Genomic DNA, 17,602 nt, shown 5'->3' on the forward strand with positions numbered 1-17,602 from the left:
GGTCGAAAAACGCAATTGTAAGCTAAACACTTATATTTTAGTAATATTCAATCATTTACCTTAATTTTGCAACTAATTGGAAGTCTCTAGCACAATATTTCGATTTATGGTGAATTTATGAAAAAACATTTTCTTTACGTCCGCGCGGTAACTCTTCCGAAAAAAATCATACATGCGATTGTGGTAATGTTTGCACCATTTAAAATTAGCCGTTATATAAAGTTTTATATATGGAAATGTGCGCAATTTCATGCACAATACAACTGAAAACAACCCATGGTTGTAGCTTTTATCAGTTTTGAGATATTTTCATATAAATAACGATAATTGCCAAAATTTCAACCTTCGGTCAACTTTGACTCTACCGAAATGGTCGAAAAACTTAATTGTAACCTAAAATGCTTATATTCTAGTAATATTCAAGCATTTACCTTCATTTTGCAACAAATTGGAAGTCTCTAGCACAATATTTTGATTTATGGTGAATTTATGAAAACAATAACATTTTCTTTACGTCTGCGCGGTAACTCTTCCGAAAAAATCATACGTGCGATTGTGGTAATGTTTGCACCATTTTAAATTAGCCGTTACATAAAGTTTTATATATGAAAATGTGTGCAATTTTATGTAGAATACAACAAAAAATAAATGAAGGTTGTAGCTTTTCTCATTTTTGAAATATTTGCATATAAATCACGATAAATAGAAAAAAACCACGTTCGGTCAACTTTGACTCTACCAAAATGATCGAAAAACGCAATTGTAAGCTAAAACTTTTACAGTCTAGTAATATTCAGTCATTTATCTTCATCTTGAAACAAATTCGAAGTCTCTGGCAAAATATTTAGATTTATGGTATGTGAATTTAAAAAAAAAAATCTTTCCTTCCCTCCGCGTGCGGATTCTCCGCCACAAATCTCCGAAATGCGTACGTCCCATTCTCAGAATATTTGCTCGTTTCATTAGGCATTTCATAGAGTTTTATATATGAAAATGTGTGGCAATTTCATGTAGAATAAAACGAAAAATATTTGAAGGTTGTAGCTTTTCTTATTTCCGAAATAATTGCATATAAATAATATATATATAAAAAAATTTGACATTTGGTCAACTTTAACTCGTCAGATATGGTCGAAAACTGCAATTGTAAGCTAATACTCTTACAGTATAGTAATATTCAATCATTTGTCTCATTTGAAAGAAATTGGAAGTCCCTAGGACAATATTTAGATTTATGGTGAAATTTTTGAAAAAAATATTTGTTTACGTCCGCGCGTTACGAATTCATGCATTATTTTGTGATAATATTTTCTCTGTGTTGCTTTTATAGTTTTACAATGTGTTATATACCAAAATGATTGCAATTTAGTGTACATTACAAAAAAAAAAGTAACTTGTTACCTTTAACCGTTTTGCGCACAGCGGGATTTGAATAAAATTATATATGAAATTTCGTTTTTGCGCTATCATATATCGCATTATTTATATATGATAATGATAATTTTTTTCATTTCTGATGGTTGCATACTAAACTTCAGGCAATGACAAAAAAAGGAGCCAAAAATGAACTCTTAATCTTGAAAACTAAGCGCGCTGTGATTTTTTGAAAAAAATATTTTTTCCGCTTCCGCGCTCACTCCGAAACCCCTCCGGCATACGGGGAGACAATTTTTATTTACCGCTCCGGCGTAAGAGGGTTAATCTATAAACTAAAATCTTTCTAATTCACTATAGTTTTAGTCTTTATTTGTAAATTAATTTTTGTCCACAAAAGCTGGACCAATGTTGTCAATAAGAGAAAGACTGAACTCCAGCAAAACTATGACCTTACTAACTGCTCAAACTTTACCATAACTTGACTTCATACACATTCCATCAACCCATCTCTACTGAACATAGAGTAACATTTTCTGGATGCTACTTCTCTTACATTCTAAAAACTCAACCATTCTCCTTCAAAGAATTTCCCAATGTATAATTTCCTCAACTATCCTCTTCCATTCTCTTGGTAATAAAAAAAAAACCCTAAAAACATTCTGGTCCTATTCCAACTAAAATAACTTTCTAACCGACAATTTCACCATTTAACTAACTTTCACACTTTCAGCCATCTTTATTTTGCATTTATGTACAACATTAATTAAAACTACTCTGAAACAACCTATATACTTTTCTCTTCTAACAAAAATCAAGACTCGACAATCCCTTCATATGTCTATGTAATAAACTATCTATCAGCTTAACACACTGATGCAAAATTTATTCAAAATTAGACAAAATAACAAACATTTTAAGGAATTACCTTTTACTTCTTCCAATTGTTCTTTAGCCTTCTCCAACTGTACTCCAGACTCCCTTGTTTTCTGTCATTAGAGAACTACTTTCTCAAGGTCATCCAATTTGCTGGTAAAGGACTCATTTTCTTCCTTCAGCTGTGTTATATAATGTTCTCTTTCTCCCTTATACTTTAAGAGTGACTCTTGTGAACATTCAAGCTCCTCTTTTAATCTATCCCTCTCACACTGAATTTTTTCTAGCTCAGATTTCACTGATATTAAAAGTTCATCTACATGTTGTCTCTCTTGCTCAGCTTGCTGTCTAAGTTCCCTTTCCTTCTCAGCACTTGCCTTTAACTGCTCAATTTCATCATTTGACAGTTGATTCCTTTTCTCTAATTTAAGTTTCAGCTGTTCATTTTCTTCTTTAAGCTGTACTTGTTCATTCAAGTAACTTGCATTTTCCTTTAATTGTGCATCCTTTTCTTGCAAAGTATTCCATAAATTGTGCTCAGACTTATTCTTTTCCTCTAAGGTTTGTTTAGCATCCTCAAGATCTAATTTCAAGGATTCAATCTCTGTTTTAAGAGCCCTTATAGCTTCAGCATTCCCTTCCTCCACGTTCACAAGTTACCTCATAACGAGATCGTCTTTTGCTCTTCGTTCACCTTTTGAGCCAATGCCTCTTTTTCCTCTTCCACCTTAACTAGTAACCCTTCTCTTTCTTCCTCCACTTTGCTAAGCAGTTCTTCTTTTTCCTTTAGAAGTGCATTTAGCTCTTTTTCCTTTCTAAGCTCATCTCTAACCTTTCTCATTTCTTTTTCTAATGAAGTAGTTTGTTCATTGGGTAACTCATCAAAAGTTATGGAATTAACAGTTTCCTTCAAATTCTCTACCTTTACAGACAACTCACTGTTCACAGTTGCCAGTTCCTCTTTTTCAGCAACAGCAGTTGCACAGGCTCTTTTCTGAGCTGAGAGTTGTTCATTCAAAGAATTAATGAGTTCTTCTTTATCCTGAATTTCATTCTTCAAAGTGTTCACTTGATTAGTGATACTTACATTATTAGCCTTGAGGGAAGAAGTATCTAACTGTTCTGCCATTCTTTCATCTTGAACAGACATCAGTTTTTTACTAAGCTGAAAATAATACAATAATTAGTTTTAAATCCTTTCAAAACCTAAAGCTGTACACAAAAGCAACCACTTTTTGTAACTACAATATGCAACATAACAGTATTATCATCCACTGGAAGAAAAAGAACAAGAATGGCTACAAACCTCAGCAACATCTTTCTCAAGATCCTCTTTCTCTTTCACAAGAGTTCTCTGATGACTTTCAAGTTTCCTTACCCCCTAAGTTTGCTCCCTTTAGATGCTCAAACAGGTCTTTATTTTCTATCAACTGATTATGCAAGTGACCCTTTTCCTCCTCTAAGGTGGCAGTCTCTCTTTCTAATTGAGAGATCTTCACTAAAGCTTCTTGTAACTCTGTGCATCCTGCCTTCTCATATTTTACACTGTTGTTGCCATTTCTTTTCAAGTGTGCAAGTTCAAGCAAAAGTTTGCTCTTATCTCTGTCAAAAAAAAGGAACTATGAGTTAAAGGTAAATGTATTTCCTGCTACAGTACATGAAGTAAATCCATAATCTCAGAAACAAATTACTTGAAAACAAGAGCAGCTTATTGTTTTACAAAAGTAGTATAATGAGAAAAGGAGTTATTTCCAGCTGGCCAATAGCAATTCAGCAGGGGCTAAAGAACCTCATTGATGGCAGTAACAACTTGAAGCTTAAAATCCTGGTAAAAAGTATTAACAACCCTATAAAACTATAAAAGAATAAACAACAAAAGTTTTAACTTTGCGGCCTAATCACCTCCCCCCCCCCCCCCCATTGTTTGAGTCATCATTCAGATGGGGCCATCTTTCAGTTAGTTATATACCAATTTACTATCACTACTTTCCAAAATATACACCATGTTGAGAGCCACTAAATATAGAAAAGATGCAAGAAAGTAAACAGATATATTTATTTCTCTTACCATAACCACAATTCTTTGGGCGTTAAACCTGATGACATTAGTTTTGGCATTCGCATTAAAGCTTATCTCACGAGTCACAATATCGTTATTAGTTAGGCAATATTGGTCAACTGGTCAATAAAAAACATTCATTTTTCTACAAGCCCTCTTACTGTGGACACCCCCTTAATCTGTGCAAACAGATCTTAATGACACATCCTGACAGTTAGTCTTGAAATGACATCCACACAAACCATGCCGCCAGGGACAAATTTTGACAGACCTTCTTACGAGTTCAAATGCATTCTTTTCTAAGTGGCCCAGTGCTAGTGTTGAAGTCTGAGGGAATGCTAGTTCACGGTTCTCAAAATAGAAAAAAGCCATAACATAACAAATTTGTTTTCAATCAATTTATTGATTTTTCATAGCTTAACAACCCTCAGGTCTTAATAATGGACAATCTTCTAGCGCCCAGCTGGAAATCAAAGTTAAAACAACCATAGATTCTAAAGCATAGAATCTGTGGCATCTGGCAGTTCATGCATATACAAGGTGGAAGCTGATCACGGCCCCAAGGACTCAACACCGTTTACAAGGCGAAGAGTAAGGTAGGAAGGAATGCTTCCTATGCTTCTTTTTACTATTACCATGCCAGCCACCGCAAACGTCCGAGGGTGTTGCAATAATAAAAAATTTGCAAAGGGACTGACTTACATTTCCCAGTAGGTGGACTGGAGTAAAGGAAGCTAATGAAAGATTTTTTTTATATATATGAAAGGCCAGAGATGTCACCACTGCTCTATCTCATGAGCCTTTACCTTCATCTCTTCATTCTCCATCCTACTACACTAGACAAGTTATTGATAGTAAAAGGACGAGGCCAAAGTTTTGTAGTATTTTCGTTCTTAGAGAGGAAGCCTAAAGTAAATGAGACTAAAGCATCTCCATTTTGCTCACTCTTCTGGCCGAGGCTAAAGCAATCAGGAAGTGTTTTTCTAGTTAAATTCCTGAGTGAGCAGAAGCTAGAGGTTCAAAAGGAGGACCACACAGCCATTTCAGGACTACGTCTAAATTCCATGATACCTGCCGAGTGTCCATACCTTTGCAAGTATCAAGACTCATCAAGTCCAATAAGTCTTGATTTGAAGACAAATCCAATCCTCTCTGCCTAAATACAGAACTTAGCATAACCCTATATCCTCCGACTGTAGAAGAAGACAATCCTATAGAAGTCTTGCATGTCTATGGAGACTATCCAGTCCCCTCTGTGGATGGAGGCAAGAATCGGTCGATTTGTCTCCAATTTAAACTTTGTCTTCAAGACAAAATTATTCAGTACTGGCCTCGGGCCACCTGAAGACTTTCGGACCAAGTCGGTTGTAAAAGGCCTCGGTCTGTGAGTCCTCGACTCTCTCGATCATTTCTTTTAGAAGAAGAGCAGACATCTCGTCGGCCAGAGCAGAATACTTCTCTGAGCCAAGAAAGTATGCTGTCAACATAAAGGGTTGCTTGACTAAGGGTGGACAGTCAACGAACAGAATAGAGTATCCCACTCTTAGGACCTCTACCACCATTGTTCTGCTCCTCTTCTGCTCCATTCTTGCCAGAAATGATGGAGTCTGTCACCTATCGCTGCATAAGAAAGACTGTTATTGCTTAAATGTGGGCTTGGGGGGAGACTTCTTAATTGTTTTTAATGGAAAGCAGACATTTCCTCTTGACTTGGATCACAGTCTCTGTTTGCCCCCATGAAAGGGTAACTGTTGCGAGGGAGAAGTACACTTAGGGACAAAAGCCAGAGTCTCCCTGGAACGCTTGGATGATTGGGAGACAAATCCTGGGTCAACTTCTGTAAATCCAAAGCGATCCCACTAATGACATCTGAGGAAACAGGAATTCACAAACCAGCGGTGAGAACGGAAGAGCTGATTTCTGGACTGAAGTAACTCCTTTAGCTGTGAAGGAGCACCATAACTCACGCTTCTTAAGAATGCACATCATGAATGCCTCTGTCTAAACACAAGAGAACTCCTAAGAGGTCAGAAGAAACCGATGGAGAAATTGCTGAAGAAGAATCCTGAATTTTCTTACCAAGGGAGCCGATAGTTCAGTCCATAAACTAATAACTTCTAAAATCTTAAAAGAGTTTAGAAGGAGGTGGTTGATCTCAGCCAAAGAAAACCTGATTTTGCTGCTATGAAAGCCGATCTCCGAGAAGATTCAATAAGTCGTGAGAAGTCCACTTGGGTGGAGGCAGAAACACCCAAAGAGAGAGACCCCAGTGAAATACGAATGTATTCTCTTATTCAAGCAAGAAGGAGGGAAAGAGAAGACTGCCTTCCCTTGTGCTCTCTTTTCTGCTAGCCAACTTTTGACCTCATCCATAGCCTTCTTGGTTGAAATTGTTAAGAACCAAACTGAGGGAGATCACGAGACTCTGCAAAAAACCTTGCTCATCTGAAGAGTTGTAGCTGGAGGAGCAGAAGTAGCTGGCTTGAAAAAGTTGGGATACCTTTTCAGGAAAAATCACATAAGAGCTTCATTAGCCAATGGCAGTTTGGAATCTTCTGTAGCAATCTTTTTCCTCGTCCACAGAATTACTAGATAAATGAGGTCTGGATGCGCCGACCAAAGAAGACAAAATACGAGGAGCGCGGGCGGAATCTGCGCCACAAAAAAAACTCCAGTGCAGGTGGAAAAGGGAGCTCTGGCACTAATGGGCACTCCCTGGAAAGTCCATGCCGTCGAGGTCTCAGGCGCCAATGGACGCTCATGCATCGAAGTCTCGCGCACCGATGGGCCACTCATGCAACAATGTCTCCTGCATCAAAGAGGGATTGAGAGTCGAAATACGCTTGGAAACAGAGACATGGCTAGTAGGAACAGCACTTACAAGAGCCACAGCAGGGAACAATTCACACCCTGGTGTCATTAGGCCACTCGTGAACTGTAACTGGTACAGCTTGAAGGGCCAAAGGTGACACTGGCTCCAAAGTGCGCACCAATCTCGGATGCTTACATCTCTCTACAGGTCGGGAAAAGTCTCCTCCTGGAAGTTTATTGGAATTATCCAAAGAAAAAGTCTCTGGGCTATCCCAGAAACTACAAGAAGGTTTAACCTCCTTTACCCTCTTAAGCAGTACCTGATGGGTAGAATTAGAGTCCACTGCAGACCTTTTCAATGGTCTGGAAAAGTGACTATTGCGCCATTGGCGCTGTTTCTCCGGACTCAAATAATCCGAGCTTGAAGAAAGGCAATGACCACTGTCCCAATGGCTGTCTTTCGCTACCTGGGAAACATCTAGATGCGATTGAAGGGTCGACTGCCTGTGGGCAGTTGCCACTGACCTCCCTTGGGCCTCTAGTATGACTTCTCCCAGGTGCAGGGGATATGTCAGGGACCTTCGCCTAAGAGAATCAGCGGGATGGACAGCCAGCTCCTCCACTAACAATACTTTTTTGTTTTTTCTTTTATTGACAAGCATGTGCATTAACTTGCCTACTGAGCCATTAAGTTAGCTAACTGTAGTTCAAACTTACATTCAAACTTTGTGTCAAGACTGGCAATGGCACTGGGATTGAAAGCATGGTAGTCGGGAACAGGATCAGGTGGAAAAGAGGAAAGACTGGGTTTGGGGGACAAAATAGAAATCACAGGCACTTCAGAGGAAGATTCCTGGCTAGCTAAAGACCTCTCGTACCTACCAGTAGCCTTACGCTTCCTATATTTTTCTAACTTTGATTGGTAAGAACATTGAACCCTCCATTGTTTTTCATCCCAGCCTATACACTCATTACCAGTTAAATTAATAGTGCAAACTTGACCCCTACACCTAACACAAACAGAATGGGAATCATACTATGCTGAAGTTAACCATGTATTGTAGCCTTTGCTGCAAAAGCGGACACTCGACTTACAAGAGTCAGACATCGCTAGAGAAAAACTCAAAAAAAAGACTAAAAGCTCAAAACTGGTCAAAGTACTGTTAATTATACCTGATTAGTTGATAAATGTCGAATGGAAATGACAAAAGAATCAGAGTACTTCACCGAAGGTACTGGAAACTCTTGGTGAACGACGACATCCAAACTCAAAGTTACAACTCATGACCTTTTGTCGGAAGCTGGTAGAAATAAAATTGAGCTTCTTTGCCGAGTTGTTTACCTATTCACCCAATAGTGGGGGGTATTCCGACCTACACCAAAACCAAAGAATCACTGCCACGTATTTCAAATTTTCAAATTTTTTTAGCTACCGCCGGGTACTTAGAAGTGGGCTTAGATATGTAATTACTTGGAAGTTACTTAAAAACCATTTACTTACCTAAGATAATCTTCTTCAATTTGTCGTTTCTTAATCCTCAATTCCTCTAGGTCTTTCTCTGCTTTATTGCGTTCCTTTTCTGTAGCAGTTAGGTTCTGAAATGCAACTCAAAATGTAAATAAAATCCATTTTTCAAGTTTCAATTAGCTCTTGATAAATAATAGCTTCAGCTGATTAAAATCTATCATAGCAAATTTATGCACTTTTGCATACAAATAATCATAACTTAAACAGTGAATGCATAATCTATGTAAAATTCATTATTTCATAAGAACCAGAGCCCTCAACTATTCCATGAGCCTCAACAATTTAACTTAAAATAAGATATCTAGTAGAATTTCAATATTGCAATATTTTACCTGGTTCAAGGATCAAAACCTGTGTTTGGTAAGACTCCGCAATACTGCGCAGCTCCTTGGTCTCGTTAACCCCATCCTCCACATTCTATGAGGAAAATATCTATAAATATCCATAAAATATCTATAAAATATCTGTTTGAGGTTAACCCTTAAACGCCGAGCCGCTATTTCCGAAAGTGTCTTCCGTATGCCGGCGGGGTTTGGGAGTGAGCACCAAAGTGGAATTTTTTTTTTTTTTTTTTTTTTTTTTTTTTTTTTTTTTTTAATCACAGCATGCTTAGTTTTCAAGATCAAGAGCTCATTTTTGGCTCCCTTTTTTGTCATTGCCTGAAGTTTAGTATGCAACCATCAGAAATGGAAAAAAATATCATTATCATATATAAATATTGGAATATATGACAGCGCAAAAAAAAAATTTCATATAATTGTATACAAATTGCGCTGTGAGCAAAACAGTTAAAGTTAATGAGTTAATTTTTTGTTGTTGTATTGTACACTAAATTGCAATGATTTTGGTATATAACAAATTGTATGAGTTAATTTTTTGTTGTTGTATTGTACACTAAATTGCAATGATTTTGGTATATAACAAATTGTAAAACAATCAAAGCAACACAGAGAAAATATTATCACAAAATGATGCACGAATTCGTAATACGCGGACGTAAAAAAAGTGGTTTTCAAAAATTCACCATAAATATACCAAATTTGTAACCAATTTGTATTTTTCATAACTAACAAACCTGAGGTCTTAACATTAGGATTTACTAGCGCCAAGCTGGAAACCGGTAGAATTAAAATTACACTTGTGAGATCCAGGGACTAATGGCTATATACCAGGTCACGGGGCATGTATTACCCAGAATGCCCACGGCTACCTGTGACCCATCAGTTATATTTCTAACCCAGTTTTAGACCTTCAGAGGAGCGTTGGGTGGTTCGAGGTGGGCCTTAACTGTTAAGAAACCTCCGGTTTTGTAGTTATGAAAAATACAAATTAGTTACAATTTGGTATTGTTCATACACGAAACAAACCTTCGGTCTTAACATTAGGATAGACTTACTATTGGAGGGAGGTAAGTCTCTACAACTGACTGGGAGTTTGCCACCTTATCCATTTCCGAATATATAGGGAAATTCTAAGAGAATGGACAATGAACCTAGGACCAAAGATATAAGCGGATCTATTGGTTTCCTCCCACTGGGTGTAGATACCATTCTACTGTTACTCTTGTCCCTTGCGACTGGATCCACCCTCACCCCTCCTTTTCCTTATTATCCAGAGGGGTGTGTTGCTACTGAAAAGTATATCATCAGCTAAGATAGCTTCACAGTATGGCTGACCATCTCACCTGCATCTAGTCCGTTCCAGCACATGACGGTACTCTCCTTCATATTGCCCGTAGTTAAAGGAGTAGGAAGAAAGTAGTAAAGAAAAAAGAACCAGTCATCCCATCATTCTACTTTCATACCTTCATCTTTAGACTAGACGCAAAACTGACCCGCCAGGGGCACTGGATGAACTATATCACTGTTGGGCCGCCACCACTGGACCCAAGGAAAGGTTGTCCAAGGATCTATGGGGCAACATCTTTCAAATAAAATGATGGTGAAAGTTGTTTGGCGCTTCCACACGCCAGCTTTCAGAATTTTATCACGGACATGTTCTTCTAAAATGCCAGGGAAGCACTCACACCCCTGATGTCATGAGCTCTAGCTCCACCTGGCTATCTGACCCTCTGTCTTCTGCAGTATAAGCATCTCTGATCGTCTCCCTTAGCCAAAATGATATTGTATTCTTGGACACTTCCTTCTTGTTCCATCCTGTACTTACGAACAACCTCTCGGCACCCCGGCCTGAGGTGCCTTGTTCTCTTTAAGTACTCCCTTAGTGCCCTGACGGGGCACAGGAGCATCTCAGCTTTGTCGTTGTCTACAAAAGTCTGCCAAGGAAGGTATGGTAAAGGAGTCGAATCTGCCGTCTACTATTGTTGGATTTTGGGTCTTTGCCACGAATTCTGGGACAAACTCACACACCATTGATCTCCAACCTCTCGAGTGCTTTATGAGATATGAGAGGCCATGTAGCTCCCCCACCTTTTAGTTGAAGCCAGGGCCAATAAGAAGACTGTCTTCAGGGTCATTGCTCCTATCCGTGGACTGCCTTAGCGGTTCGTAGGGGGGTTTTGTCAGACTACTCAGTACCTTGGTCAGATTCCAATCTGGGGCTTTTAGCTCCTTTGGTGGGCATGACTGTTCAAAGCTCCTCATCAGCATGGCCAACTCCCATGAAGACGATATGTCCACTCCTTTCATTCGTAAGACTGAGGCTAGAGCAGCCTGTACCCCTTCACTGCAGATACAGACATATGTTTTTCTGTTCTGAGATATATCAGAAAGTCTGCTAACTTGCTGAATAGTGGTACCGAGTGGAGACACGTTCCCTCTATGACACCAATCACAGTATGCTGACCACTTTCCTTGGTATACTGTCGCAGATGATTTCTGATATTACCTGCCATTCTGAGTTTGCTGCTTTCTGCGAAAACCCTCGCTCTCGGAGGAGATACTTGACAGTCTCCACCCGTGAAGCGATAGGGACTTCACCGACTGGTGGTACCTCTCCACGTGAGGCTGACACAGAAGTTGCTCCATGGAGGTAACTCTCTTGGCACATCTACTAGGAGTTCCAGTAGGTCTGGAAACCACTCTGCTTTCGGCCATAACGGGGCTACCAGGGTCATCTTGAGGTTCTGAGACCGCATTACCCTGTTCAGAACCTGACGGATTAGACAAAATGGAGGAAATGCGTACACGTCCAGATTGTCCCAGGGGTGTTGTGTGAGCGCATCTTACGTTCTACTACGCCTCTGCGTCCGGGACTACTGAACAATACACTTCCAACTTTTTGTTGTACTGGTTGCGAATAGGTCTATGATCGGTCCTTCCCACAACATGAGCATCTGTCCACTACCTGTTGGTTGTAGGGACCACTCCGTTCCCAGAATCTGATCCCTGCGGCTCAACTTGTCGGCCACTATGTTTCTTTTTTTCCCGGAATATACCTGGCCTTGATATCTACCAGGTTTCTCTATAGCCCACTGGTGAAGTTGAACTGTCATCACATGTAACTGCCGAGAAACTAGGCCTCCTTGCTTGTTTTATAAGCTACTACTGTGGTGTTGTCTGACATCAATACCACTGAGTGTCCCTTTACTCTCTCCCTGAATTCTTGTAGAGCCAGGAAAGCTGCTTTCAACTCCAGCACGTTTATATGGAGTTCTCTGTCCTTGCAACTCCATTTTGCTGACACCATCAACTCCTCCATATGGCTCCCCAGCCTTCTAGTGACGCATCCGAGAACAGCAGAGGTCTGGGGAGGATTGTTGAAGGGGGACACCCACTGTCAGATTGTCATCGTCCCACCCACCACAGCAAGTCTTTCCTCACTTCTGCCGACAAGGGAATTTGCTCGTACGGGTGATCTACTGTTGGTGACCAAAACTTCCTTCATCCTCCATTGTCCGGTTTTACCGAAGGTGTAGCCTTCCTTGCGGGGTACTAGCTTCTCCATGGGAGGTTAGGATTCCCAGCACCACCTGCCACTGTTTTGCTGGCTGTGTCTGCTTTCCCAGAAAGGCATTCACCACTTGTTTGCATTTCTCTACTCTTTGGTCTGTCGGGAATACTTTGGAGGCTTGTGTTGTGTCTATCACCATTTCCCCAGATATTCCAAACGTGACTTGGATCAGCTGCGACTTCTGCTGATTCACCAACAATACCTAGGCTGTGACAAAGTTGCAGGAGGGCCGCCCTGTCCCCTGAGCAAATTTCTCCCTGGACTTTGCTATCACCCAGCCAATCGTCCAGATATCTTATTAGCCTGATCCCTGAGCATGCGCCCACGCCGACACGAGGGTGAACACTCTTGTAAAAACTTGAGGAGACGTTGTCAATCCGAAGCACAGGACCTTGAATTCGAAAGCTTTCCCTGCAAGACTGAGCGGAGAAATTTCCTTGAAGACTGATGGACTGGTATCTGAAAGTATGCGTCCTTTAGATCGACTGTCAGCATAAAGTCTCCGATTCTGACTGTTTGTAGAACCGTTTTCGGAGTTTCCATCTTGAAACTGGTTTTCTTATAAACAGATTCAGCGTTGACAGGTCTATTACTGTCCTCCACTCCCCGTTGGCTTTGGGTACCAGGAAAATCCTGCTGTAGAAGCCTTTTGTCGGACTGCATACTTGTTGCACAGCTCCTTTTTTCCATCATCTTCTTCACTTCGTCCTGCAGAATAGTGGCCTTCTGAGATTTGTGGGCATAAGTGACCTTGGGGTAATGGTTGATCTGTCAGGGGCGGGTTACCTCGAACTGGAATCAAATACCCGATCCTGAGAAACATCCCCCACTCCCACTGCTTCTGGGCCCCTAGGTTCCTGCCACCACCCTTTCCCAGTGATTTAAATTTGCCCAGGCAACCCCCCAACTGGTGTTGGCCGAGTGATGGGAGGCGCCCATCCTATCTTCTTGAGCCTCTCCCTCTTCCCCTATTGCCCCTTCCTCTGTTGTTTCTATTGTGAAAGGGCCGATGAGTTATCCTCTTTGGGGAAGAGGGTCTTGTGACTCTATTAGGGATGCTATGTCTCACTGTATTCTTTCGAGACATCTGCTGTTGTCTTCCCTCCAAAGGAGTTAGTTTGACTGTTAGCCGTTTTCCAACTGCCCCTGTTGCACCAACCTATCGTTAGTGTCCATCCTTCTTCTATCTATCGCCTCTTCCAGTATGACCTCTGGCAACAGTAGTTGCGATTCCAAGATATCCCCATTCCTGCATTGTGCTAAACACAATCCAAATCCACATTGCGGCTTAGATCTAGCCAATGCTGCATCTCTCCTCATTAGCAGGATATTTGCCCAAACATTGGCACTTACGTTTGTCAGGTACTCATCGCCTGGACCCCCTTGACTGTAGTAATCTAATGAACAATGGTTCATCCACTACTCTTTCCCTTGTTGCTTCCGAGGATGCAATTTTTCGCCACTGCTGTTGACCAAAGGTCTAACCAGGAGCAGGCCTGAAAAAGCAGAAGAAGCTGTTGCTTCTAACGTAGCACCTCTTGGTACGTCATCGAAGGGCACTCCATTTTAACCCCTGATCCAAGGTTAATCCAGGCCTTAACCTTACAACATTAGGGTTCATTTGTCTAGGGGACAGCAAAGGGACCTTCGGTGTCGTATAATTTTTTCCTTTGCTTTATCATTGGAGGGGGAATAAATTAAATGATCTATTAGATCTTAAGGAATTATCCCTCCCTGCAATCTTTGCGTTTACGTGTTGCAAGACCGATTCCGCATGACTCGAACAAGGCAATTCATACACAACCTTGGTATCCCTCTTTAGTCCAAACGCCATGGTCAATTCCAGGAGGAAACATACTGCCGGTGTTTCTGTCTTCTCCGAAAGGCTATTGAATTGACGAATCAAATCAATAACACCTCTTGCATACGAGGCCAGAAACTCTTGGTTTTTTCTCCTTCCTCCGGCTCTAGTGTACCACTCTCCGTCACGAGGGATGTTGCTCTCGCCTCTATCTTCTGACAGACGGCCCGGAATTCCCACGGCCACCTGCCCTACGGCCGCGGTCTCTTTGATCTTTGCTGGCCGCTGTTGGCTCGATCCCGGATAGTCAGCAGGGGAACGAGAACGTCTCACTCTTTCTCTGCTCACTGATCTAGAGCGAGAATCTCGTCTAGATCTCCCAAGATGAAGGCTCCCTTAAGACAGAGGTAAGTTCGTCTCTATTAGCATTGGCATCGTTTTCGAGCGTCGGCGAGCCCGGCCTCGACCTTCTATCCAGACGGACACTGCCTTCCACGAACGTATCCGCCGAGGTTGCCAACTCTCTATTTTTCGTACTTTTAATAGGAGCCTTATCGTCCTTCGTACGTATTTTGAACGGCCTTACGGGCGAAACTGGGACCTGCATTCCATCCTCTGCTGCACCTTTCGCCGAACGTCGCTTTACCAGAGGTATCGCAGTTTTTTGCGATCCGAACTGGCAACTCCGCCTCGGCCGCTAGCTCGCCGGCCGTCACCTCTCTCGCTTGTTCGACTCTTGCGAACGGCTTCGTCTGCCAACCTTGTGCTTAATAGCCACTGATTTTCCGACCTTCTTGCTGACTTGGAAATGACAGTCTTGGTCCGAAGAAGAGGAAGAATTGATTCTTCTCCTCTTGGTCCGAGGATCCGCCAGGAACTCCCGAATCCTCCTCCAACGCTTGACTGGCGCTCGCCGTGACGTTATCGGACTTAGCGATGACGCCGAACTAGAGGAAGAAGACGAAGAAGGCGAATCACACTTTTCTTTTGTCTCTCTTATTCATTCTCTCCTCTATATCCTGTAATTTCTGCATTACAGTTTGCATTGACGGGTCAGAAGGCGTATTAGCGTCTGGGTGCAGCGAAAAGGCCGAGAATCGGTCTGTGACGTCATCACGCCTGCCATCTCAGGGTGTGACGTATGTTGTGACGTCATCCCTCTCGTAGGGAGAGACTGAGAGGTTTCTGTTGGCAACCGCACGTTTGCTGGCCAAACTACCTCCCACGTTCTGCATCGCTGTAAATACTGAGTGGGATGGTGAAGCCGCGGCATTAATTTCCCATAAATTGCAAGCCCGGTGGATGAGGAACATTCAGCGCTGCCGGACCCTGCTGGAACCGTGACATCATATAATGCGCAAGCAGACCATCCAAGGTTGGTACGCCTGGTAGGCCCTAGCGCTGACCACGTACCATTTAACCTATGCGCTTGAGTAGCAGGAGCCTGGAACAAAGATGGCGGATCTCCCCCCCTCTACTTGCTGGGAACAAAGGAGAGTGCAAATTATTCATAAAATTACCCAATGCCCCCCCCTCCTGACGTTTCCGATACAGAACCGCTAGGAGAAACCGAAGGGGTATGAGACAATTCAAAAGCAGGTGGAGAAACATATGGAGCAGCCTGGTTTATTACCGATACAAAAGAAGCCGATAAGGTTTGGTCATCCAAAGATGGCGTCACCCCCTTCCTTTTGTATTGGCTTTTCCCATAGAACTTCTTCCACTGTTCCACCGACCGAACCGCGACAAACAGAACACGGATTAGTAACCGTACATACGCTTTTTCCCTGCACCTACTACACGTTGGTTATGAGGATCCGTCGACACCGAAGTTAGGAACCTAGAACATGGAAAGCCACTGACTCCTGGGCATTTCCTTTGTCTCCTCTTCGAAGCGGCAAGACGATCCGTGTTGAGGCAAATATTCTCCATCATACCACGTATACACTCTTACCACACACTGATCACACTTGGAGAAGAAAAGAGGATGAAAAATAAAAAAAAATGAAATGGATAAAGAACGGGCAAACTGAAAACCGGCTTTAAATGAGATAGACAGTAACACGTCTTATCTTAAAGGCGGTAGGAAAATAACTGATGGGTCACAGGTAGCCGTGGGCATTCTGGGTATACATGCCCCGTGACCTGGTATAGATGCCATTAGTCCCTGGATCTCACAAGTGTAATTTTAATTCTACCGGTTTCCAGCTTGGCGCTAGTAAATCCTAATGTTAAGACCTCAGGTTTGTTTCGTGTATGAACAAAGAAATATTATGCTAGACTTCCTGTTTATTGCAAAACGAAGGTAATTGATTGAATATTACTAGACTGTAAGTGTTGTAACTTACAATTGCAGTTTTCGACCATTTCAATCGGGTTAAAGTTGACAGATCAAATCTTTTCTATTTATCATGATTTATATGAAAATATTTCAAAACTGATAAAAGCTACTTTTTAGTTGTATTCTACATTACATTGCGCACATTTTCATATATAAAACTTTATGTAACGGCTAATATAAAACAGTGCAAACATTACGACAAACTGACGAAAGAATTTCTGATTTTTTCGGACGTAAGGAAAAGGTTTTTTCAAAAATTCACCATAAATCGAAATATTTTGCTAGACTTCCAATTTAATATAAAATGAAGGTAAATGATTGAGTATAACTAGAAATGTAAGAGTTTTAGCTTACAATTGCATTCTTTTACCATTTCAGTCGAGTCAAGTTGACCAAAGGTTGAAATTTTGGCACAACATGGGTTGTTTCTTGTTGTATTCTACATGAAATGCACATTTTTCATATATAAAACTCTATGTAATGGCTAATATAAAATGGTGCAAACATTACGACAAACTGACGTAAGAATTTCTGGGTTTTTTTGGCAGTTACTGTGTGGACACAAGGAAAAAGTTTTTTTTTCAAAAATTCACCATAAATCAAAATATTGTGCTAGAGACTTCCAATTTGTTGCAAAATGAAGGGTAAATGATTGAATATTACTAGAATGTAAGAGTTTAGCTTACAATTGCGTTTTTTCACCAATTTCGGTAGAGTCAAAATTGACCGAATGGTTGAAATTTGGCACTTATCGTGATTTATATGAAAATATTTCAAAACTGATAAAAGCTACAACCATGGGTTGTTTTTGTGTATTCTACATGAAATTGCGCACATTTTCATATATAAACTCTACGTAATGGCTAATATAAAATGGTGCAAAATTACGACAAAGTGATG

The 17,602-nt window shown here is 41.1% G+C and overlaps 1 protein-coding gene across 1 annotated transcript in view; it reads right to left on the minus strand.

Moving 5' to 3' along the window:
• Positions 1–17,602, minus strand: part of LOC135197440 (kinesin-like protein KIF20B) — a 329,336-nt gene that overhangs the window by 78,334 nt on the left and 233,400 nt on the right. The window contains 7 exon segments of the mRNA XM_064224510.1: positions 2,303–2,339; positions 2,382–2,901; positions 2,934–3,415; positions 3,557–3,625; positions 3,627–3,852; positions 8,622–8,718; positions 8,984–9,065. Coding sequence (XP_064080580.1) covers positions 2,303–2,339; positions 2,382–2,901; positions 2,934–3,415; positions 3,557–3,625; positions 3,627–3,852; positions 8,622–8,718; positions 8,984–9,065 — 1,513 coding nt within the window.

Source organism: Macrobrachium nipponense, chromosome 21 (genome assembly GCF_015104395.2).
Source record: "Macrobrachium nipponense isolate FS-2020 chromosome 21, ASM1510439v2, whole genome shotgun sequence".
Lineage (NCBI taxonomy): Eukaryota > Metazoa > Arthropoda > Malacostraca > Decapoda > Palaemonidae > Macrobrachium > Macrobrachium nipponense.